We start from the raw sequence: 23,313 nt of genomic DNA on the forward strand, positions 1-23,313 counted from the left end.
CGAGTAACATGCCTTTCCTACCCAATAAATACCTCTGATTGACCAAATCTGGAGAAATTGTCTATTGTGGTGGGTCTCGTTAATAGGCTAAAGGGTGATTCTTTTTAATGATGATGGAATTATGATGTATCGAGCGTTTGGGACCATAGTGCGTCATGAGAGGACTGGGGTCTTTAAAGGTCTTTGGTACAGGTGTCCTCTGTGTCCAATTCCTACAGCTGGGTCTAACACCTCAGTATCTTCAAATCGGTGGCAAACATATTAAGGTACCTGGGTGCCCTCACGGGCTTTACCCCAATCCCGGGGTAAATGGGTAGGTTGTCGGGGTCATATCCTGACCATGAATGTCATTAGAAACACCTTCTTCGAGCATCTTTGTCACTTTTCCCAAGTCCTATCCAGTTGTATCAACCACAAAAAATCTATTCAATGGTGTCGAAAGTGAACTAAGCTACCCGTCTCATGCGTATAATATCAGGAAAGGAAACTTCCTGTTTCTATTATCTACACAGTTATTTCACCCCAAAGAGTCACTAGAACCTCCATAGAAGGCTCTGACGTCAAGTCCCAGCTCCCATGCCTTAAAGGCATAGAGTGCCGTTAAATGCGGTGAAGATGCCTATCGTGGAAGAAGTGGCTGGGGGGGGGCTGCTCTAGGTCGGGTCTAGGTCAGCGTGGAAGGTAAATACGTCTCTGGGGGTATATTCACTAAAGGGAGAGTTGTATCAGCTTCTTACCTTCACTATATATCACGAAGGGCTAACCCCAGTAAGCTACTGCTGCAGAAAGAGCTTGGCTGGCCCAATATCATGTATAGTTAAATCAGTGAGGTGCCCCCAGTGTCTTATCACCCTTTGAATTATACATTATACAGGGCCTTCTCAGCCCTTGACGGGGGGACTTGTGTGTGTTGTCCCTTCATAATTAATAGTGAAGGGAGGGAGTACAAACGCTCCTTGAAACTTTTCTGACATCTCTCCCTTTAGTGAATAAACCTACGTGGCACCAGGAGGTCCTATTGTCGTGGTGGCACCTGGCCACCTGCCCGTATTGCCTTATGACATAACTGGTTCCAGATGTTGGATTCCTTGACACCTGTATTCTGTATCCCACACGGCGCGGCGATATTGTTATTTCAGATGGTAGAGCCTGACGTGCAAAGCTCACCGTCTCTCGTGCCAGGAAAAAAAAAAAAAAAAGTTTAAATACTCAGCGAGAGACTTTCGAGTCCCTCCCAGAGAGAACGGGGTTTTCGGCTATAGAGTTGGAGATGCTTGTGCTGCCAGAGACTGTTTTGTAGGCACGCTCAGGAGCACGGCCGGACTACGAGCGCGATGAGGACTACCCAAGGAGGTGAGGATCGAGGTGTCAACGTTCGAAAAGTAGGAGCCGCAGGTGGGCAAAGGGGCAAAAAGTGGGTGGATTTCCAAAAGTACCCTAAATGCTTAACAGGTGTATGAGAGTGTAGTAATAATAATCTGTTACTAACAGGGCTTTGCCACAGGTGGGATAGTAAGAACTTTGTAGGATCTCTGTACCTGTCTCTTCTTTCTCTCACTCTCTCTTTTTTCCCTCTCTTTTTTCTCTATATCTCTCTCCCCCTCTCTCTCTCTATATCTATACGTGTAAACAGGTTGAAATCTGCATTATGAACTCAAAGCTCCTACCATTTTCATATTTTCCCTCATTGAAAACTCTAGAAGATTAACCCTTTGAACGTAACGGGCACGTTCCGTGGCGTCAATCAGGCAACCGGCCAATAAAATGCTGTAAACGGATAATGGATTCCCACGCTGGTGATTACGGAATAAAACGCTCTGCGGGTCATCGATGCCAAGCAGGAGGGATCTTTTATAGGCGTCTGCAATTAAAGGGGTGTGAGACCCCCCCAATGTCCGCTCTCCCGGGTCACTGAGAGCTGAATGCGCATTATTAGCATGCGAAATACATTGCGTTATAACAGTGCGCTGACCGCGCGCCCCCTTTAAATGAGGACACTAATATTGCATATGTTTCCATAAGTGTCCCCCGGTTAAGAGGGCCACCGAATTACCCTAATTTATAAGCCACGGTTGGGGTCGTGATCGACGCTCCCAGCTCCTTTGTGTTTAGAACGGGTCCCTCGCTGCTAAGACGAGGTTTTATATATGACATCATGCCCACGCACTTCCTTATTATATATTTTCTCTGCGTCTATATTTGCCGCAGTGGAGAGCGTTTTGCACGTTGCCGCCTAACTCGATGCGCATGATCTCCGGAATAGCAGGGTGGGAGCGACGAGTCCGTAATGGATGCTGCAGTCGTAGGGTGGATGTGATGTGACACTGCAACGTTTCAGGAAACCATGTTTTTTATGACATTTGACGGAGCCAATGCTCTTTTTTTTTTATTAATGAGAAGTAGTGTTTTAGGTGGAAAAAAAAACCCAATGATTTTGTCCGAAGACCCAAATGGGTCATCTAGTCTGCCCTTTGCGCTATCCTAAAATATTCATAATCGAATATATTTGCTGCTTAATCGGTTTTTATAAACCTCGGGCATTTCTGTTCGCCTCTGCAGGAAGGCTGCTCTGTGATCTACAACAATTATGTAAAAATATTTTTGAACCTTACCCCCAAACCGTATTCTTCTGCAAAAAAAATGCCACCCAGATACTAGAAAAGACCTTGACCGGTTCCATCGTCCTCCTAATCATCGTCCTTATCCCTTCTGTTTTTAAAGCTGAGGATGCTAACGGATTTGAGCTTTTTACGTTATTTTGAGGGCACATCATTCCATAATTCTATAATCCCCCTTAAAACGAAACTCCTAATTGATTGCGCAGCCCCGTCTAGAAGACAAAAGGTTAAAGGGTTGCTTTGCCAAGGCTCCTGGCGTTGGTTTTGGCTTCTGCTGGTCCGTAGGAATGCTTCTGTTGCGATTTTATTCCGGATTATCTCCTCGCTAAAAGTAAGAAAACTTTGAGTCGTTAACGTATCGAGCTCCGGCGTATAGCGGGACTCAGACCCATTGTTGGGGTAGTTATTACATATTCAGAAACAAAGCATCAAACAGACGCACATTAGAACAATTGGCCCTAAAATCTTTGCCGTCTCCAGCTGACGTGGCTTTATTTAACGGATTGCTTGTCCTATTCTTATCATGCAATTTGGTACAAGTTCCTTTCTATAAAAAAAAAGGAACATCTACTCACATATATATATATATATATATATATATATATATATATATAGGCTTGGCTTTTGGGGTCTGTAATTGGGGAAAAAAATAATCTAAAAGAATCTAGAGGTTTAGATGAGGTTTACTTTGCTCGGAAGGTGGTGGATAAGTGGAACAGCCTCCCAGTAGAAGTGGTAGAGGCTGATACGTTGGGGAAATTTAAACATGCATAGGATATGTTTGTGGGTATCCTGAATCTGAGACGAGACCAACGACTGATTAAGGTCTAAGCCTTTATAGCTGGAAAAAAAATGAGCAACTAGATGGGGGCCGAAGGTGGACGATCTGCTGGCAAACAGAGAAGGAGAAATATACATATATATATATATATATATATATATATATATATATATATTGTACAGTGCTATAGAACTTGATGGTGCTATATAAAACAATAAATAATAATATACATTCACAAAAGATGCCCGTGCTTTAGCCGCCATCACGGTGGTGAAGGTGTTAACACGTTCCCAGGGACATTTTGACACCGATCGGACACTTTGTCTTCTCCGTGGGAGCAAAGCGATCACTCCCAAGCCATGAATCTCGTGGTTTTCTATAGGAATGGAAGCGTTTGGTGGAGTGAGGGGAGGAGAGGCGTTAGAGGTCATCGTGACTCCACAGGTCATCTGGAAACATCTTCTTTAGAAATGGCTCCTCTTCATCACTGGTCTCAATGAGCACTGCCAGCAGGAGACTGGCACGGCCCTCCGGTCCCTCCCGGTCCTGGGTACTGTCCAGCATCTGGAAGGCAGGGATAGAGGGCTATTGTGCCGAGGGTGACAGTCTTTTGTCCTCTTCTCACAGCTGTGTGGGATACAGAGAACAGAGAAGGGTGGAGAGCATTTAAACCTTCGGGGTCAATGCATCTGTGCAAAGTCTCACCAAGATGAGATGATACAAGCGTATATATATCCAACATTATGGGGTCTGCTCCACGTGCACGGACCGTCTGACGTTCACTAGTGAATGGTGGAGAAAGGATCAATCCATAGGAACAAGGGGGCATAACCCAAACCAAAACATAACCCCCTCAGTTGGGTTTTCCATGACCACGGTTGACCCTCACAACCTGTTTGCTTGTTAATTTCTCTTAACCCCTTTCCTGTTAGAATCTACCAGATCTGAGAGTCCTACCAGAGACGGTGGGGAGTTAGTTTTGGGAAGCCTGAGAACCGATCTTTTATTCTAGACGTGAGTTTTCTAATCGGAACAATACTTCAAGACATGATTTGGGGCTTGTTTAAAGGGCTACCCAAAATCCTGGAGGACACGGTGAGCCTCAAGGATCTTTTTGAGGGACACTTAGCAGAATCTCAGAATTTACTGGTCTAGGCTGATTCTGCTGTCCCCACCAAGAAGCCACGCTGGATTTTTATGCTGTTAGCAGGTGTAGGTCCCATAATTTGACCAGTAGTAAAGCCATTTCCATGGCTATGGGGCAAGTGGTTAAAGAATTATTTGCATCTAGAAGTAAGGTTAGATACCGCTGATGGGCTTATGGTGCTTATCGAGAAGAAAGGACTTCAGAACCATTGATAAGGAAGAGGAGGAACCATACTGCAGAGGACAATCTGCTCTAGTACGAGCTCTTTGAAGAAAGGTTCCAATAGAATCCTAGCGAAGGGAGTTGACATTCTGCGATCCCAGGTGATGTCATACAAGATTGTCGAAATCTGACCGTTAGTGGTTTGATTAACGATCCCACATACGGTTCATTTAAGTCTTTATTAACCTCTGAATAGCTACCCCTTGTACATTGTGTTTTTTTTTTTTTGCTATAACTCAGCTGCTTTATCCACATCAATGGAACCCAAATGAGCGAAGGCAAAGAATAATATATGGGCGAGTGAATGAAGACTGCGAGGTTCCCCATGATTACAGCGCTGTGAGCGCAGCCATAATAGTAATTTACAATCATATTGTAAGGATATATATATATATGCAGATCCATAATAAAGGACATTGGGAGTGTGCGCCATACGGTGTGTCCCGATTGGTCAGCGAATGCACACGTCCTATCGGAGTAGGAAAGGCTGGCTAGGATTGGTCGGTGCATTGGGTTCTTTTGATTGGTTACTTTTTATAGCTTTTCCTGGCATGCGCCGCTTTACTGGAAAATCCATTATTTAAACAGCGTCGGTTCCAGCGGAGAGTGAATAGTAGCTTCAGACTGAAAACCGCATTCAGATCACGCACAGTTCCGAGGACCGACTCATTTCTTAACCCCCCCCCCAGTTATCCACGCGTGACTTATAAAAAGAACCAAATCGCTGTAATCTAAACCAGAATAAAAAGAAATATATATCCAGAATTAAAGTCACCGGCTACATAGTTTAATCCTTTTGCATGCTAGGGGTATGAAGGACAGAGCTGGGAGGCAGGCAGGGGCAAATGCATATGGGGGGGGGGTTCTGCAGAATGATAGCCGGAGTGTACACTGATTTTAAACTGCTAATGATGTCATTTCTCGCGGATTTGTTGACATCGTACGACTGCACATCCCGACATATAGATTGAGTTGCAAATGGCCAATTTAGCTCTTCTTGCAGCTCTGGGCTGTCATGATGCATCTGAAAGTTAGTAAAATGGTAAGCTTAAACTCACAGTTTAGTTAATAAAGCCCATCATAAACATACACATATGATGAAAGGCGTATGGCGCTCCGTGATGTGATAACCTGGCAGCACTTGGTGGGGGAGCGAGGCGGACGGGTAGAGCAGAGGTAGCTGCAGGAGGGATGGGGCTAGACAGGTGTGAGCCCCCCGTATTACACGTTTAATATACGAGTGAGTAGGTGCGGAGGGAAGAGAGAGGAGGGAGGCAGCGATGATCACAGAAAGTAGACTCCTCGGGGGACACGTGGGCAGATTGGCGTCTAATCCTTAATACGAAACACATCTGGAAACAGAAGCGAAAAGCTCAGCTGTCTGCAGCTGCACCAGAGATCTCTCCCCGTGGGGATCTGCTCCGGACTGAGACGGGATGCAGGTCGCAGGCGAGGGAATGCGAGGGGTGAGTTACATCTGGAGGCTGCCTGCGGGGAACAAACCCCAAATATAATCACAATAATAGTAAATAATAGGCAATAGAATAATAATGAAATATAATAAACAATATTTAGATAATAAAATCAGTTTGCAAGTCTGGGGTCTCTGTAATTTGGAAGGGGTTAACCCTTTTAGCACTGGTGTGTTGTGCTTGGCTTGCTCCTCTGTTGATGGACGACATAGTAGGCAGGTAACCTTATTTTCGGATATTATAAAACTCAATTATCCGCCCTGGTTAAGACTAAGTGATTTTTTTGTTAAGATATGGATATATGGAGGAATATCAGCATCAGGACCGCTTTTTGTTGCTTCATAATATACTCTTTCTGCAACGGCTAATTCCGGCAACGCGATTCTCGGGACATTTACAATTATATTGTTCTATATATATATATATATATATATATATATATATATATATATATATACCCATTTCTGTATCTTAATTTGAAAATGAACTAATGATATAAAATGCATTCACCCGTCCATCACCTCGAGATTTAATATTCGATTTATTTTCACGCATCTTTTATTTTAGCTGAATTGGGCTGCGAAACGCGTGGGCTGATCTGGTTATTGGAGCAGAAAGGCTGCCGTTTTATATGCTTCTGTAATACATTTTTCAGTGATTATTATTATTATTATTTTTTTTTATTGATTAAAGAGGCAGTCGCTCGGGTTGGTATTCGGTGATTTACCTTTCCCAATTTCAGAGTTTTAGTGAATGAACCCAATGGGTTGGCAGCATTAGGTCAGCCCGCATTCCCGCGTAGAACAGGGGGCAAACATACAGGGTATTAGAGCTACTGAAAGGCTTTCTGCCAGAGACGTTTTAAAAATAAAATACGACATAAAGTATAATGAAGGAAACGATGGGAGATCCATCACTTTTGGAACAGTAGCTGAAATTAAGCATTGCAAAAAGAATGATATCATACTTCCCAACATCCCAAATGGCCAAGGAGGGACTTTTCACGTGACCTCCCCTGTTGTTTCTGTAAGTCAGATTGTTATGTTATATACTACTTGTTACGTTCTGTTTACACATAGTACAGCGCTACGGAATAGGATGGCGCTATATAAAACAATAAATAATTCTGTTTATACACGTTTACAACATTGGGAGACACTCATAGCCACGAACCATTCCGAGATAATAGAAAAGAGGCATGTCAGGGGAGGAAAGAGGGAAAAGGGGATTTTGAAGCCAAAAGAGGGACTGTCCCTACTAAACAGGGACACTTGGGAGGTATAGTATAGCCAATATCGTGTGGTCTTAGTTGGTCTGACTCCATGATTTCACTTTTTTGTGGCTCATTACATGTGACTTTACTGCCATCTGGTGGACATCCCACTAACTGCAGCACATTTCCCCAGCTAATTCCACGTGTGTGTTAGTGACTCACTCGCCCAGGACACATATCAGGGGGGGCTCTGGGGGTATTAAGCTCAGCCCTAGAGGGCAATAACCCCTTCAGGGTATTAGATTTCATTTTAAGAAATAACTAGGATAATTAACATGGTATATGGATTCCTTAAGCATCACCCCAGAATCATTGTGGCCCCCGGGACCACAGTAAGGGATCTTGGTAAATCTGTGCCCCCTAACCACACCCACTAAAAGAAAATTGCCCATTTAAATGCCCACCTCTGATGCCCTCTACTTCCTGGTCACGTTAGGCTCAGTGCATCGCCACCCCAGCCACCGATTACCCCTGTCTTTTAAGGATCAGCCCTACTTCCTACCCCTGGGAACTTGGGAAGAGTAAACCCGGTGCCAGCAGCTCCAAGTTGGCGTTTTTGCCCGGGGGGTGGAGGCAGCTTTATTGTTTCTGAGCCTCTCATCCATCAGAATGTATTCTATCTACACATTATCGGGGCTTTTAGGGCAGTAGAACCCTGCGATACCCTCATACCCAGCAAAAGAGGGGGCATCAGGGGAGGAAAGTTTTTGGCCAAAAGAGGGACTTTCCTTCGTAAACAGGGACACTTGGGAGGTATAGTCCCCTATGGCTTAGTAGTATAGGATTGTGGGCATAGGGATGGTTGGCTGTGATTACTGGGAGTTGGAATACTAGAAAGTGATGAGCTGGAAGGGTTTCCATTCCATGCAGTGAATGCGTTCTGAGATGTTCTGCAGCAGCTGCGGCCCGCAGTACAGTGACTCTCCCCCGGACTCTCCCCGGTACACCCCGTGGCCCCAGTCCGTCCAGTGAGCCTTCATACCCCCGCTGAGCTCCTCCTACCCTAGGGGGACCCCCCCGGCTCCCCACCCTCGCACCTCCCCCTCCCCTGTCTCCCCCTCCCCTGCTCTGACACGTCCCTCCCGGTGCTCCTGCATGGCCTCGGCCGCTCTCCTGCTACTCCTGCCGGGCCTGGTGCTGGCTGCCGGGCAGGCGCTGGTCCCCGAGGCCGAGCCTCCTTCTCTGGTGCTCGCCATTATCGCCCGTAACGCGGCCTATTCTCTGCCATACAGCCTGGGGGCGCTGGAGAGACTCAACTACCCCAAGGACCGGGTCTCAGTCTGGTGAGGTTTGAGGGGGTGCCTGGGGTGCGTGACGTCATACTGGGGTGTGTGACACGTAATGTGTGTGAGTAGGGGGTATGCAGGGCATTATCAACTTTGATTTATATAGAGGCAGCGTATTCTGTGGCGCAGTACAGTGAGTGTTAGCGTGTGCGTCAGTGTATGTCTGTATTAGCGTGTGTGCGTCAGTGTGTCTGTGAATTAGCGTGTGCGTCAGTGTGTCCGTGTATTAGCGCACGGAGTGTCCTGCGTGTTTAGGTGCAGAGAAACGTGTCCTTTAGCTGGAAGTGTGGCCAGTAAGCGGATTCCCTGTTAATGCTTTGTGTTGTATTGTGTCGTGTTGTGTCGTGTTGTGTTATATTGTGTCATGTCGTGTGTAGGTGCGCCACTGACCACAACGAGGACGCGACTAGCCAGGTGCTGCAGGAATGGCTGGAAGGAGCGCGCCCGTCGTATCGCTCCGTGGAGTGGACCGCGCAGGAGGTGCCCAGGTGATGAGATTCTTCATCCTCGGCGGGGTCTCGGGCTCCGTCTGTGCGTTCCTACATGTCCTTAGCGTGTAGGAAGCTGCATGCGTGTACTTTGACGGGGGTCCCGCATGCTGCTCCGCATTATATCCCCTCATGTGTCTGCTTCTTTATTTATAATGGTTTATAAGGGACTCTGCAGCCGATCCAACCCCAACTTGGGTCCGAAGCTTCAGCTCTATCTGCCCCGTTTGCCTAAAAAACATTTACCCCCCAACTTCACACATTGATTATTACATATAGATTATTACACGCCATGAACTAAACACCATCATGTTACATTATGACATCACCACAACATTCCCTGCCCACACCCCTTCACTATTACACTAACATCTAATGCCACTCGTCAGCAGACGCCATGTGACCGGTAATTCCCACCGTGATTGGCTACAAGTCCCATAGAACGTGACTGGTAATTCCCACTGTGACACCTTTTATATTGACAAATAATTAGTAATAATTAATTAGTGGCCCCCCCTGCAGGTGGTACCCGGAGGAGACCGGTCCGAAGCATTGGCCCAACGAACGTTACGAGAACGTCATGAAGCTGAGACAGGAGGCGCTGAACTTCGCCCTGAGAAACAAGGCGGACTATATCCTGGTAACGCCAGCGGGTCAGGGGAGTGTAAACTGGGGTAAAGGGGCAACAAGGCTGGGAAATAACAGGGGTTATGGAGTGCGTGAGGACGTGGCGTGCGTGGTGTAGCCATGAAGAAGGTTGAAGGTCCCTGCCGTGTCGTGCGTGGTGTAGCCGTGTAGAAGGTTGTAGGTCCCTGCCCTGTCGTGTGTGATGTAGCCGTGTAGAACGTTGAAGGTCCGTGGCGTGCGTGGTGTAGCCGTGTAGAACATTGTAGGTCCCTGCCCTGTCATGCATGGTGTAGCCGTGTAGAACGTTGTAGGTCCCTGCCCTGTCATGCGTGGTGTAGCCGTGTAGAACATTGTAGGTCCCTGCCGTGACGTGCGTGGTGTAGCGTGTAGAACGTTGAAGGTCCCTGCCGTGTCGTGCGTGGTGTAGCCGTGTAGAACGTTGTAGGTCCCTGCCGTGACGTGCGTGGTGTAGCGTGTAGAACGTTGAAGGTCCCTGCCGTGTCGTGCGTGGTGTAGCCATGTAGAACGTTGTAGGTCCCTGCCGTGTCGCTCATGGTGTAGCCATGTAGAACGTTGTAGGTCCCTGCCGTGTCGCGCGCGAGGTGTAGCCGTGTAGAACGTTGTAGGTCCGTGTCGTGCGTGGTGTAGTGTAACCGTCTGATCTCTCCCAGTACACAGATGCTGATAACGTCCTGACCAATGAGGAGACTTTACAGCTACTAATGGCGGAGAACAAAACTCTTGTTGCCCCGATGTTGGATTCGCAGACCGGATACTCCAACTTTTGGTGTGGAATTACCCCCCAGGTGAGACCAGCTCACGCCTGGTGTTTCCATTCTCTACATTTACACTGATATGTTGTACGTTAGTCAAGTCGTTGGCTCCCCCTCCAGGGATTCTACCGCCGGACTCCTGATTACTACCCCACAAAGAACCGTCAGCGCACCGGCTGCTTCCCGGTACCCATGGTTCATTCCACGTTCCTTCTGGACCTCCGGAGAGAAGAGAGCCGCAGGCTGGCCTTTTACCCTCCGCATGTTAACTACACCTGGACCTTTGATGACATCATTGTCTTTGCTTACTCCTGTTTGGCAGCCGGTGAGAATGATAGGGTTAAGCCCCGTGCCGTTCCCCTAGACCCCAGGAAGTCAGGAGAACATCAGATAGCTCCATGTGGATAGAACAAAAGGGTCTACTGGGTATGGCCACCAACAAGAGTCTATGTGCTCGTTATTGCCCGTAGTCATTCTTTAATGGGCAGGACTTGAACGTTCTGGGACCACCAGTGGAAGTTTCCCAGTGCCTCACGAAGAAGCGTGGGGGTCCGTCCTAAATGTGTCTCCATTTTGCAGGGGTACACGGTTATATCTGTAACAAAGACCAGTATGGCTACATCAATGTCCCGGCACAGCCACACCAGGACATGGAGGACGACCATCTGAATTTCGTGCACCTTATGCTCGAAGCCATGGGTGAGTACTGGTCATGCAGGGGGCAGGGAGGGGACGGTGGGGCAGATTTGGGAGGAAAAAATAATAATAATGTTGGAAGTAAGAGATGGCTTGCTGGAGCTGCTGAATAACCTCTCCGTTCTGTTGTGCAGTGGAAGGCTTTCCGTTCCGTCCCTCGCGTTTTGTGTCCGCGCCGCAGAGGAATCCGGATAAGATGGGATTCGACGAGGTAATAGGGGGTCGATAACTTTGTAATAAATTCGGAACAATTTTTTTATTTTTTTTTAACGTTGACTTGAAAGTAGTAGACTGTCAGGTGTGTAAAGTTCCCAATTTTTTGTTTTTACTATATTATTATTATTATTTGCAATTATGTATATATATATAATAGATATATAATATTATTTTTTAATTTGCTTTCCGGTGCCCTGTTCACCCACCTTTATTTAGCCGGTTAAATGGTTTGTAAGGTTTGGCTGCTCTGATCAGACACAAGTAGTAATAATGTTTTTCTGCTTCTCTCTTTAATTCTCAGATTTTTCTGATTAATCTTCCCCGTCGCCCTGAGAGACGGGAGAGGATGCTCCGCTCCTTGTATGAACAGGAGATATCATGCCGTGTTTTGAACGCCGTGGATGGGAGGTATGATGTCATCGCACGCAGTAACAACCTCAGACGTTTAGTCTTTTTTGAGTCAGGCTTCTATAAATGTCCTTATTATACGTATAGGGTGACCATTCTTTTTTTTTTTTTTGTTCCTCTTAGCGCGCTGAACAGCAGCGAGATTAAACGGATGGGGGTGAACCTGCTCCCCGGGTTTTACGATCCATTCTCTGGCCGGACGCTCACCAAGGGCGAGGTGGGCTGCTTCCTGAGCCATTTCCAGATCTGGCAGGAGGTAATGCTCTCAGCGCAGGTTCCTCGGTTCATTTATTCACTCGCGCGCTCTTTAATATTAAAAAAAAAATAATATTTGACCCTTTTTCTGTTTAGATTGTCAATCGGCAGCTTGACGCGACCCTGGTGTTCGAGGACGACGTACGCTTTGGGTCATTCTTCAAGCGGAAAATGGTCCGCCTGATGGACGACGTCCGTCGCTCACAGCTGGACTGGGATCTCATGTGAGGACAGAATTCATACAGAGCTTGATTAGGGAAGGCCGCAGATTTAACAAGCGGGCTGAAAGACCACTCAGGATGGGTTCTGGTCTCTTGTAGATACATCGGCAGGAAGCAGGTGACCACAGATGCGGAGCTGCCGGTGGCCGATGTTCCTGACCTCGTCGTGGCCGGTTACTCCTACTGGACGCTGTGCTACGTCATCTCGCTACAAGGTGCCCAGAAACTCCTGAACGCCGAGCCCCTGTCCAAAATGCTTCCGGTCGATGAGTTCCTGCCCATCATGTCGGACGCGCACCCAAAGTACGTAACCCCCGCTTTTACAGGTTACACTTTGTTTGGGGGGGGGGGGGTAATCCATCTCCTCCTTCCGCTGTGTGTCTTGAGACGTGGATTCTCCGGATATATTTTATTGGGTCGTATATATTCATTTTTTATTTTTCTTCCCCCTTTTTTTTTTTCTTCTCTATTTTCCTTTCATAGTCTTTTCATTTTTCTTTTTTCTTTTCTTGCCTTTATTTATCTACTATATTAAGTCAGTTTACTTGTACATGTAAATATTTCATTGGCGTACGGCCCAAAATGTGTCTCGTTATATACCCTGCCTCTCTCTCTCTCTGCAGCGAGGAGTACAAACGGCACTTTTTGAACCGGAACCTGCGTGTTTTCTCCGTTCACCCTCTTCTTGTGTATCCCACTCATTACACGGGGGAGCCCAGCTGGCTGAGCGACACGGAGACCTCCACTCTATGGGATGACGATAAGGTGCACACAGACTGGAGCGGCTCGCAGAAGACCCTCAAAGACTCTCGGGGGGACCCCGTTCATCGCGGGTTACACTCTGCACAACACGATGAGCTCTGACCTTCTGATGATGTCAGAAGATGTTCTGCATCATACCCTGGCTTTCACAGGTGGCTAAAAAGGGGGATACGAGGACATCAAAATACATCCTTTGCTGACCGTGGGGGAACACGCAGCCTTTTCCATTAGCGGGCTACCTGTGGAAATTGCGGGTCTTTTGTCGAACATGAGAAGTTTACCAATTTCACCTCTTAAAATGTAAAATGTAGCCCGAAAGTGGCTGCACAGCTGGGCTGCGGGCAAACATTTGGAGAGGGGAATTACTATTGATATAAGCTGCCGTTTAAAAGACGGTTTTCATGGATCCGCTGCAAAAAATGCTTAGTTTTCAGTTTCAAACCAGTGAAAAGGACTAATTGAGGAAATAGCAAGGTGGGCTTTCAAATATGACATCATCATTTAGAATGGCGAGCCTTGTCGTTAGGTTTAACAGAAGAACGCAATACTTAAAGGGACGTTCCATGGCAAAAGAATAATCTAAGTGTTAAATACAGTCCTGGATACAGTAGTCTAGAGCAGCAGTGGGGATAATGGGTTAATTTTGTGGGCGGGGTTTTGCCCAATGATATTTCTTTAATATGCTAAAAAAAACATTTTGGGTTTCCTATTGAATATTGGTGCTAGAGGGTTTTTTTTATTTTATTATATTTAAATTCATTTATCTTGTACTGTAATAATAATAAGAAGAAGAAGAAGAAAAAAAAACATCTCGGGTCGCTGCTGAAAAATACTGCGAAATCTGGATTTCCGGAAGTTTTTTGCGATGTATATTAAATACATTTTGTAAATAAACTATTTCCCTAAAAGTCTCTTGAGATTATTGGCGGAAGAAAGAGCGCTGTACTCAGACCGTCCTTAGGAGCCATATGTATATGGCATGTTTAAATTCCCCTTGCTGTATTACCCTCTACCACTTCTGCTGGGACGCTGTTCCACTTATCTACCACTCTCTAGGTAAAATAAAAATTCCTTACTATATTACATGTTATATGTAGCTATGTACATGTATATTATATGTAGTTATATACATGTATGTTATATGTAGCTATGTACATGTATATTATATGTAGATGTGTATATGTAGGTGGGATGGTTTTTAAGCCATTATATTTTTATATAGAAATATTTCCTTATTTTCCTTGTTTTTGATCATTTTTGGCACTTCTTAAGCCTCTCCAATAAACCTCTACCTCGTCCAGCCCCAAACCTGTCAATCTGAGCCTCGCAGTACCGCCCCCTGCAAGACACGCCCTTTCTATCACTTCGGTGACTTCCCCCAAACTTCGTCTCCTAGCGACGGGACGCGGTGTATCCGCTGCAGACTGGGCCAGGGGTACCGGGGACACCGGCCACCGGCGCCATGCCCCCCAAAAAGAAAGGGACCGGGAAGCGCAGCGCAAAGGGCAAGAAAGCCAAGGAGCCGGAGAAGGTGAGAGGAGAGCCGCTGAATGAGCAAAGCAAGGAGTTCTACCAGCTGCAGATCCGGGACCTGGAGGACCGGCTGGAGAGGTGAGTGCGGCCTCAGCTGCTGCAGCACCGCTTGGCACTCCTCCAAAAGCTGTTTACCGGGATATGACTATAGTAATAAATACTCAGCTGACCCCCAGCAGTTATAGGCATTACTACTTTCAGAACTACAATCCCTATCATGCTCAGGCAGTCGCAGTGGACTTTAGTAGGTGTAGCGCCTGATCTCTTCAGTTAATAGAAATGATGTGATTTAACCTGAAGGCCCGGGTATCCCGCTTTTCCATTGTAAAGTGAAGGCGGGTGACCGAGCCACATTAGGCCATAGAGACGACGATCTATATTTTAAATAACAATCATGCCCACCTGGTAGAGAAATAAATACCCGGGTTTTTATTCCCTTTCTGAAATAATGACTGAACAGACACTAAGACAAAACCTACGCTACCGTGTAGAATTTTTTGTTTGTTTGTTTCTGAAAGAAAAGCAAATTTTGTCAGTTAAAATAACATGAAATGGTTCAGAAATCCAGCAGAGACGGGGTTAATGCTGTAAATGAAAGCTGGAAACGGCTGTTTTTTAATGGAATCTCTTCATAGGCGTACAGAGGCCTTTATCACTCCCATCACTCCTGTGTTCCAAGGGCCTTTTATCACTCCCATCACTCCTGTGTTCCAATGGCCCTTTATCACTCCCATCACTCCTGGGTTCCAATGGCCCTTTATCACTCCCATCACTCCTGTGTTCCAAGGGCCTTTTATCACTCCCATCACTCCTGTGTTCCAAGGGCCTTTTATCACTCCCATCACTCCTGGGTTCCAATGGCCCCTTATCACTCCCATCACTCCTGTGTTCCAATGGCTCTTTTATCACTCCCATCACTCCTGGGTTCCAATGGCCCTTTATCACTCCCATCACTCCTGTGTTCCAATGGCCCTTTATCACTCCCATCACTCACTGTTTATAAACCAAGTCTGATGAAAATGATTATTTAGATCTGAATTATGTCTCTGAACGGTAAAACGACTGTCTGTTAACCACTCAGGTACCAGAAGAAATGGGATGAAATTACCGCAAAAGAGAGCCTGGTCCAGGCTCAGTATGGCCAACTGGCCAGCGACAAGAAAGAAATTGTGTCCTTCCTGAAACGGACCCTGAACCAGCGCATGGACGAGATCGCTGACCTGAACGAGCAGCTCGTGGGACTTCAGCAGGCCAAGGATGCAGAGAAAGACACGTACGAGGCGCAGCTCGCGCATGTGCGCCATGAGTTCCAGGAGACCAAAGACCGTCTCACCTCCGAGAACATGCTGCTAGGTATCCCATTCTCTGGTTGATTGTGGACTACATTTAATAAATGATTCTACCGTCATACTGTTTTGGAGCGTGACACTCCTTCGGGCTCTGGGGTAGATGCGAGGACATTAGAACACAGGAGTGATAAAGAGCCATTGGAACACAGGAGTGATGGGAGTGATAAAGGGCCATTGGAACACAGGAGTGATGGGAGTGATAAAGGGCCATTGGAACACAGGAGTGATGGGAGTGATAAAGGGCCATTGGAACACAGGAGTGATGGGAGTGATAAAGGGCCACTGGAACACAGGAGTGATGGGAGTGATAAAGGGCAATTGGAACACAGGAGTGATGGGAGTGATAAAGGGCAATTGGATGGGAGTGATGGGAGTGATTAGACAACCTTTACAAATTACAGTTTATTGTCACATTAGTGGTTATATTACTCTTATTTTATTGATCCATTGCAGTTTTATACGTGGTGAATCTGTATTTTGGACGTGGGACTGACCATTGTCTTCCTTCTTGCAGCTGGAAAGCTGGCCTCGCTGGAAGAGTTCAGGGTGCAGAAAGAGGAGCTGATGGCCAAGTTTGCAGCTCTTGAGGAAAAACTTAGGAAGCAAGAAGAAGATCACAAAGAGATGATTTACAAATTAGAGAAGAAAGGTGTGCTGGACAAAGACAGGTCGGTAACATGGAACACAATTCCTATGGATATTTTTTTGTCTCAATAAATGACAAATAAGATGAAAAATAGGCAGACTGTGAGGGGTAATCGTTTGCGTCAGATTCCACGTTACAACTGAGCGTCGGGTTGTATCGATTAAGAACTTTACCCCTTCTCATGCCCCAGGTTGAAGAAAGAGATGGTGCAACGCGTTAATACAGTGGCTGCCGAATTCCGCCGGGTGTCTAACAACCAGATGGCGGAGACGACCAAGCGGGCCATCCGTGAGAACGTGTCTATCAGTGCGCAGCTTGCCAAGATGTCTGACAAGAGCATGGAGCTGATACACGAGAACGACAGCCTGAAAGAGCGACTGGGAGAGTTGAGGAAAGAGCTGGAGGTGCTGGAGGAAAGTGAGCAGGAACTGGTGAAAACCAATCTTAGCAACCAAAAGGTGAGGAGCGCACTAGTCATGGCTGAGGTCGGTGCCTGTGTCAGTGGAAATCTAATGCTGTCGGAAGCCATTACTACTTCACTTTGTGTATAGGAGGGTCCGATAATGCCTAGGAGTCCCAACATCCTCACCATCACCATGAATGGCCCCAGTTTTGGTGCAGTGTCCTATTTAGGAATGAAATTGCTGTGTCAGACATGGATTTCATGTTCTAAAACAAGCATGGCTCACGCGCATTGCTGGTTGCCATATCACATTAGTACAATCTGCATGCGCATCTCTTTCGTACATTGTGCATCCACTCCGGGACCTGTTCATTGCCAGGTATGGTGAATACAGTTGATATTCAGATAAACTTTTTGAGGCCAGTTTGACTGAATTGACTTAAATGGAGCAAATCATAGAATCAATAGATTTCAAATCAACTCATCTCGAATCACCTTGGCTCACCTTCCATAGCAGTATAAAGCATAGCAGCCCGTCTGCTCATAGAAAGGAGTTGGCTGTCAGGTTACACGGGGCTCCAATGCAACCAAATCCAAACTAACTCTGCAAGTAGCCTCAGGAGAATAGATTAGTACAGGGGTGTCCAACCTGCGGCCCTCCAGCTCCTGCAGGACTACATCTCCCATACTCCCCAGCCAGGCCATTAGCTGAAAGAGCATTATGGGAGATGTAATGCTGCAGCAGCTGGAGGGCCGCAAATTGGACACCCCTGGATTAGTACATGGTTGCATCTACAAACCAAGGTCCATTTGATATCCATAAAAAAGTTCCCCTGAACCTCTTATGAACACCCAAGGAACAGTATTTGGTGCAAGGCCAGGTTGGGACACACATGGCGAAACGGACGCTCCTCTAACTTCTGAACACTGGGGGCTGTTCCTTGACGTGTACATCCTGGCAGAATGTTGCATGTATATACGTAGCTAAATTATTCCTTATTTTAACCCCTGTGGAACTATACATTATTGCGATGGTATAAAGTGATGGACACATTTTAAGCGTTTTGAAATTTGGAACTAGTGTTAATACACATGGAATGTACCGTAATAGCTGTTCCTTATATACTGTACTCTCCCAGGTGATCCAGATGTTGAAAGAGAAGTGCCAGCAACAACGGGAGCTGCTTGACTCGTCTGAGAAGACAGAGCAGGACCTGACCGACGTGCAGATGAAACACCAGGACCTTCGGGAAGAAGCTCAGTCATTGAGGCGAGTACCTTGACAGACAGCGGGCCAATGACTCCGTGCACGGAGATAAACGGGAGCGCTTTCCTACCGCTGCCGAAAGCGACACGCAAGCAGACCGCGGCGAGCGTGGCGTACCGCAGCTCCTGTATATAATTATCTGCTATATAACGTGGCTTTGGTTCTGCAGGCAGAAAGTATCCGCTCTGGAAGAAGAATTGCAGAAATCTGAGCAGGAAAAGAAGAATCTGTCCCAACGGCTGGATGAAGAAAGGAGGAGACAGTTATCGGTGGAAAGGCTCCTGGGCCAGGCTGCCGTCTCCCTGAAAGATGTTCTCCTGGTAGGTAGACAAACACTCAGCACTATACAGTTTCTGTTTTTTTCAATCACAGAAGAGGGTATGAACATCAGATGTAATTCATTACATTGATTTATATAGCGCCAGCAGATTCCACAATGCTGTAATTCACAAAGATGCCACGTGATTTGATGGCAGAAGGTAGGTGAACATTTAAACCCTCAGGTACATGATTTAAGCCCGTGAGCTGTGAGGGGAAGGGCGTCATATATATTTTTTTCTTCATGATATATAAATATATATTTTTTTCTTCATGATGTAAGCGAGTTATTTATAACAGAACAATGGGGAGTTGACTAAGTCCCGTTAGGATTATGGAAGACCCCGGCTTTAGTTTACAGCTTAATACCCCTATACCCTGTCTATATCTTCTTTATTCTAAACTGTCAAATTATCCGTGTTCACGGCGTCTCTGCAGGAAACACCAAGAGAAGCGGACGAGGAAACGGAAGTGACTTTCCTAGCCAGACGCAACCAGATGCTCCAGAATCTTCTCCAACTGCTGGACAGCGCAGCGACTTTGGGTCTGGGACCCAAACTCCACGACTTCCAGAGCAAAGACATCCATCTCACAGAACACAACGCGGCACCGAAGGGCGGCAGGTAAAATAAGATGGGTGCCCGGGGGGGGGGCCACAAGTTTAATACATGTAAATGGTAACAAAATCACTTAACCTACATGCTGTATGGTAAGAAATTCATTAATACAATAAATATATTATATTTTCCTTGCACACTGGTCATAAAAAAGGCAGCTGTGCAATTAGGCGTACAATAGGAAGATGATGAAGAATAGGGGCAGGTTTATATACCTAAGGTGCAGATATCTTGATCTGTCGGTTTCCCTAAGGTCTATGCTGAATGGCTAACAAACGGACAGATCAAGATATCTATTAAGACATCAACTGGAACCCTAATACAAATATGCATTATTTGGGCACCCTGAAAATCAGTGTCCTGGTGTAGCCCTTCCCACGTGGCAACTTTCACCCATGTAAACTCTTCTATTACCCGTTATACCATTTACTAACCCCTTGAATGGTAGAATATGAGCCGCAAACTAACAAAATAAAAAAGCCAAATGCCTGGCTACTAAACACAGAATTGTTCTTTCCAGGTTCCCGACGTCTCCAGAAATAAAGGGACCCGGTGTCCTCCCTCACTATAGGATGGGAGACTTGGGGTTGGTGCCCAGGCAAGATACCCCCACAGCCCTGCTCAGCAAAATCGGAATGCTCTCCAAAACCACCAGGCTTGGACCATTACGGGGAAATCCTAATACACCGAAGGTATACACTGAGACATAAGGACTGAAGGTGCAGCTATGTTAAAAGAAACCTTTCCCTAAAACACATTTACATCATCAGTCCCAGTTTGTGTATATTCCTTACTACATAACTGGTGCAGGACTCAAGCAGTACCCCATTCCCCTCATAGGAGCTGAAGGATTCAAGTGATATTGTGGTCTGGCTCACCACATACTAGCTCAGGTATTACCAGTGAAGAAAATAAATATTGATGGAGGATATCACCATGTTTTCCTGTGTCGGATGTTTTGGGGCAATGTAGTGAAATTATGATTAGGATAATGAAAAAGCAAAGAGTCCAAACCACTGGTTTCCAGTTGTCCCACTGCAGAATGGTTTAGGTTTTCATTACCTCCTTACATCAACATGGGCACTTTGGTCACTCGGCCTGTCTGACAGGTCCCCAGTGCTGGTTAAAGGGCCACCTAAGTCTATGTAAGGAGATCCTGTTCTGTTAGGAATCCTTGTAGACTTCAGCCAATGGCCACTGAAAAATATGAATAAAGCTGATGGTTTTTGTGAAAAGACATCCGGAAAAAAATGAACTTGATGGACATTTCTGCTCTTATAATCCGCTTGTAGAACGTGATCTCCCTGAGCTCAGAGGAAAAGCAAATTAAACCAACCCCAGCCGTTCTGCCAGGGATCCCGCCATCCAACAAGACCCTCCTCGTGGCCAAGTGAAAATTCTCAGGAAACTTGCAAGTACGTAGGGATACTAATAGAAATAAACATGCTTGAAAGATGGAGATAAAATTATTCTGTCATCTCAACAATAAAGCAGGAAAAAAACAGATATTTCTTTAAAAAAAAAAAGGCAAAGTGATCAATTTCATATGGTGGTGATTTATTTCTCCCCAAATATTTAAATAAAGTACAATGTATAAATAATATTGTATAGCATCAAAAACTATAATAATATTACTTGACTGGTCCATCAGAATTAATAAAAGAAAAACAGTGTTTATCTTCACATTAATAAAAGATAAACTCCATTCTGGCACCAATACGAAATGTAATAAAATCCTTTAATCTTCCTTTCTATACATACACGAATTTTAGTAAATTCTTTTGTTGATATTAAACTTTTCCTATAGTCCTAGGGGTTTATTAAGGAATCCTTGTGTTTTATCTGCTGTACAATCCTGGGAACAGGATTTGGCTTAGATCCTCAGGGGTGGGGTCTCCAGCTGTGCATGGGAGGGTGGGTGTGTTTTTGATGATGAGCCCCTCCCTTGGAGTTGAAATTCCACCAAAAGGGAAGGAGAAGCTTAGCATAAAATGACAGTATGACAGCAAGATGTCCCCTGTCCCTTTACAACTGACCTTACGGACAGCCAGGAACCATCCATCAAGTTGCAGTATTTGTATTGTATTAAAAAATAAATAACAATTAACACAACCATACAGCAGCATTCATATCTACTTGTGATCACCTCCAGCTTCTTGAATTGTCACATTAGGCGAATCAGTTCTTATCCTCTGCCGGATGTGAGCAAGGACCATGTCTACCCCCTGCTCCAAAACCTGCGGCAGAATCTCCTGCTCCGGTCTTGTGAAAGGTTCAAGTACGTGTCGGACGATAGAAGAATGGTGGACGGGTCGCCCGATGCCCACCAAGAGCCTGACCATAACCTGCAACAAAACAAACAGTGGGCTGCCTGTAGGACATTGGTTCAAATTTATATTACATCATAAACTCACATCAGACTGCAAGTATTCGATGCAGGAACGAACTCCGTTATGGCCCCTAGGAGGAAAAAAAAGAATATTAGAAGATGTAGCTTGAAAGAAATGCTCTAAAGTAGTAATAATAATAATAATATTGTAATCATTTAATATTTAATAAGGAATTCTCAAATAATATTGTGTGGAAGCTCTAACTCGTGGTCTTTCTTATAAGATCTGTAAATTGAGGCATTACTGTCTACTTAAAGCTGCTGTTCCACTTGCCGTGTGAATGTAGAACATTTATAGCTAAACCCAGAATTGAAGGCATAATCTGTAATGAATCTGATCAATGACCGATGAACCAAAAACCTTTTCCAGAAATAAATATCTGTCTTTTCCTCGTTCAAGAAACCAAACCTTGCGCTTCCGCCGAGCTTCAGCGACACCTTTCCAATTGGCTTATCCAGCTCATCGTGCAGAAGATAAATATTTCCGGGGATCAGATGATACTTTTCCGCTAGCAAACAAATAGAGAGAGAGAGAGAGAAAAAAAGGTTTTATTAAGTAATATGGAAAGTAAAACATGGTGTTCTGCATCCTTATAACAGCACTATTTCTAAAACGTCATCTACGTGCCACGGTTACGTTATTAAGAGCGTAAAGTCCACGGGACGGGCTCGCTTACCAGCTCTGGCTACGCTCTTCCCATTAATATTCATTAACTGACGAGGTTTTAAAAGCACGACCCGCTGCCCTTCGATCTGGGTTTGGATAATGTCGGCTTTTGACTGCTTGTCGCTTTTCCATTGGTCTGTGACGTTCAGCCGCCGAGCCAGCAGATTGACGGCTGCCATGCCGACGCTGTGTCTGGTACCCGCCATCCCGTGGTTCCCCAGGCCAACTACCTGATGGCAGAAAAGTATTTTATTATGTTTAGAAAAATCTAAGACAAACATATAGGCAAAAGATCAACCTAAATGATATATAGATATATTTAAACGTAGGATGCAGGTGATTTTAGGACACAGGATCAGGATCAGAACAATTTGGCCCGTTTTTCCTGCAATAAAGACCTTGTCGTTGGTCTCATCTTAAATTCAAGAGCCTCTACCACTTCATTTGGGAGACTAATCCACTTACCTACTACCCCTCAAAAAGTGAAAACTTCCTTACATTTTATCTAACCCTCTAGCCACTTCTTCTCTACAAAAACAAGTCTTATGTTGCAGAAAATAATTTATATTCCGGTTATGCTTAATTTCAAAACTACATTGTAAAAGTATTGCCATTACTGTGTTTTAAACTTCTTAATTCTTCCTTGGACTGCGATTACTGGTTGTAGTTTCCCATACCAATATGGCCGCCAAATTAGGTCACTGGAGGGTCATGTGGTATTCCTACTCTTGGACGCTCATAAACGAGCAGGAAATGTTGGAAATGATAAATATGCCGCTTCCTCACCATCAGAGAGCGCTGTGCAGCGCCGCATTCGGTCGCCACTTCGCCAACGCCCCGTCCAATGCGAAAAGAGCTCAATATTCTTAAAGGGAGCAT

The 23,313-nt window shown here is 45.5% G+C and overlaps 3 protein-coding genes across 3 annotated transcripts; 2 read left to right on the forward strand and 1 right to left on the reverse strand.

Moving 5' to 3' along the window:
- Positions 1 to 1,334: 1,334 nt before the first annotated feature.
- LOC149284825 (inactive glycosyltransferase 25 family member 3-like) lies at positions 1,335 to 13,347 on the forward strand. Its single transcript, XM_089496003.1, has 14 exons — positions 1,335 to 1,395; positions 3,782 to 3,843; positions 8,666 to 8,796; positions 9,177 to 9,287; positions 9,810 to 9,927; positions 10,586 to 10,720; positions 10,808 to 11,012; positions 11,267 to 11,386; positions 11,518 to 11,594; positions 11,901 to 12,007; positions 12,131 to 12,263; positions 12,359 to 12,486; positions 12,583 to 12,786; positions 13,107 to 13,347. The coding sequence occupies exons 1-14, from the start codon at positions 1,335 to 1,337 to the stop codon at positions 13,345 to 13,347; spliced, it is 1,833 nt and encodes a 610-aa protein (XP_089352129.1).
- A 1,360-nt stretch (positions 13,348 to 14,707) lies between these two features.
- Positions 14,708 to 20,772, forward strand: LOC149284826 (cilia- and flagella-associated protein 157-like). The gene is made up of 9 exons (XM_089496005.1): positions 14,708 to 14,856; positions 15,860 to 16,131; positions 16,642 to 16,795; positions 16,964 to 17,231; positions 18,316 to 18,446; positions 18,613 to 18,763; positions 19,200 to 19,384; positions 19,899 to 20,070; positions 20,671 to 20,772. Exons 1-9 carry the CDS (start codon positions 14,708 to 14,710, stop codon positions 20,770 to 20,772), a joined length of 1,584 nt encoding a protein of 527 aa, XP_089352131.1.
- A 738-nt stretch (positions 20,773 to 21,510) lies between these two features.
- On the reverse strand, positions 21,511 to 23,313 carry LOC149284827 (putative peptidyl-tRNA hydrolase). Its single transcript, XM_089496006.1, has 5 exons — positions 23,221 to 23,313; positions 22,445 to 22,664; positions 22,177 to 22,276; positions 21,793 to 21,838; positions 21,511 to 21,723 (listed from the first exon to the last, which is right to left on the reverse strand). Exons 1-5 carry the CDS (start codon positions 23,311 to 23,313, stop codon positions 21,511 to 21,513), a joined length of 672 nt encoding a protein of 223 aa, XP_089352132.1.

The sequence above is a fragment of the Sceloporus occidentalis genome, unplaced genomic scaffold, assembly GCF_023333645.1.
Source record: "Sceloporus occidentalis isolate IW3139 unplaced genomic scaffold, rSceOcc1.0.p SCAF_87, whole genome shotgun sequence".
Lineage (NCBI taxonomy): Eukaryota > Metazoa > Chordata > Lepidosauria > Squamata > Phrynosomatidae > Sceloporus > Sceloporus occidentalis.

Bases quoted from the DNA above. Each gene is read 5' to 3' on its own strand.
- LOC149284825 (XM_089496003.1), top strand. From the start codon at position 1,335: ATGAGGACTACCCAAGGAGGTGAGGATCGAGGTGTCAACGTTCGAAAA. The intron at 9,928-10,585 runs GTAACGCCAGCG...GATCTCTCCCAG, and splicing joins ACAAGGCGGACTATATCCTG to TACACAGATGCTGATAACGT. The intron at 12,487-12,582 runs GTGAGGACAGAA...GGTCTCTTGTAG, and splicing joins CAGCTGGACTGGGATCTCAT to ATACATCGGCAGGAAGCAGG.
- LOC149284826 (XM_089496005.1), top strand. From the start codon at position 14,708: ATGCCCCCCAAAAAGAAAGGGACCGGGAAGCGCAGCGCAAAGGGCAAG. The intron at 14,857-15,859 runs GTGAGTGCGGCC...TTAACCACTCAG, and splicing joins CTGGAGGACCGGCTGGAGAG to GTACCAGAAGAAATGGGATG. The intron at 17,232-18,315 runs GTGAGGAGCGCA...GTACTCTCCCAG, and splicing joins CCAATCTTAGCAACCAAAAG to GTGATCCAGATGTTGAAAGA.
- LOC149284827 (XM_089496006.1), bottom strand. From the start codon at position 23,313: ATGCTCCCTTTAAGAATATTGAGCTCTTTTCGCATTGGACGGGGCGTT. The intron at 21,839-22,176 runs GTTTGGTTTCTT...TTTTCCTCCTAG, and splicing joins AAGCTCGGCGGAAGCGCAAG to GGGCCATAACGGAGTTCGTT. The intron at 21,724-21,792 runs GTGAGTTTATGA...GTTTTGTTGCAG, and splicing joins TCGAATACTTGCAGTCTGAT to GTTATGGTCAGGCTCTTGGT.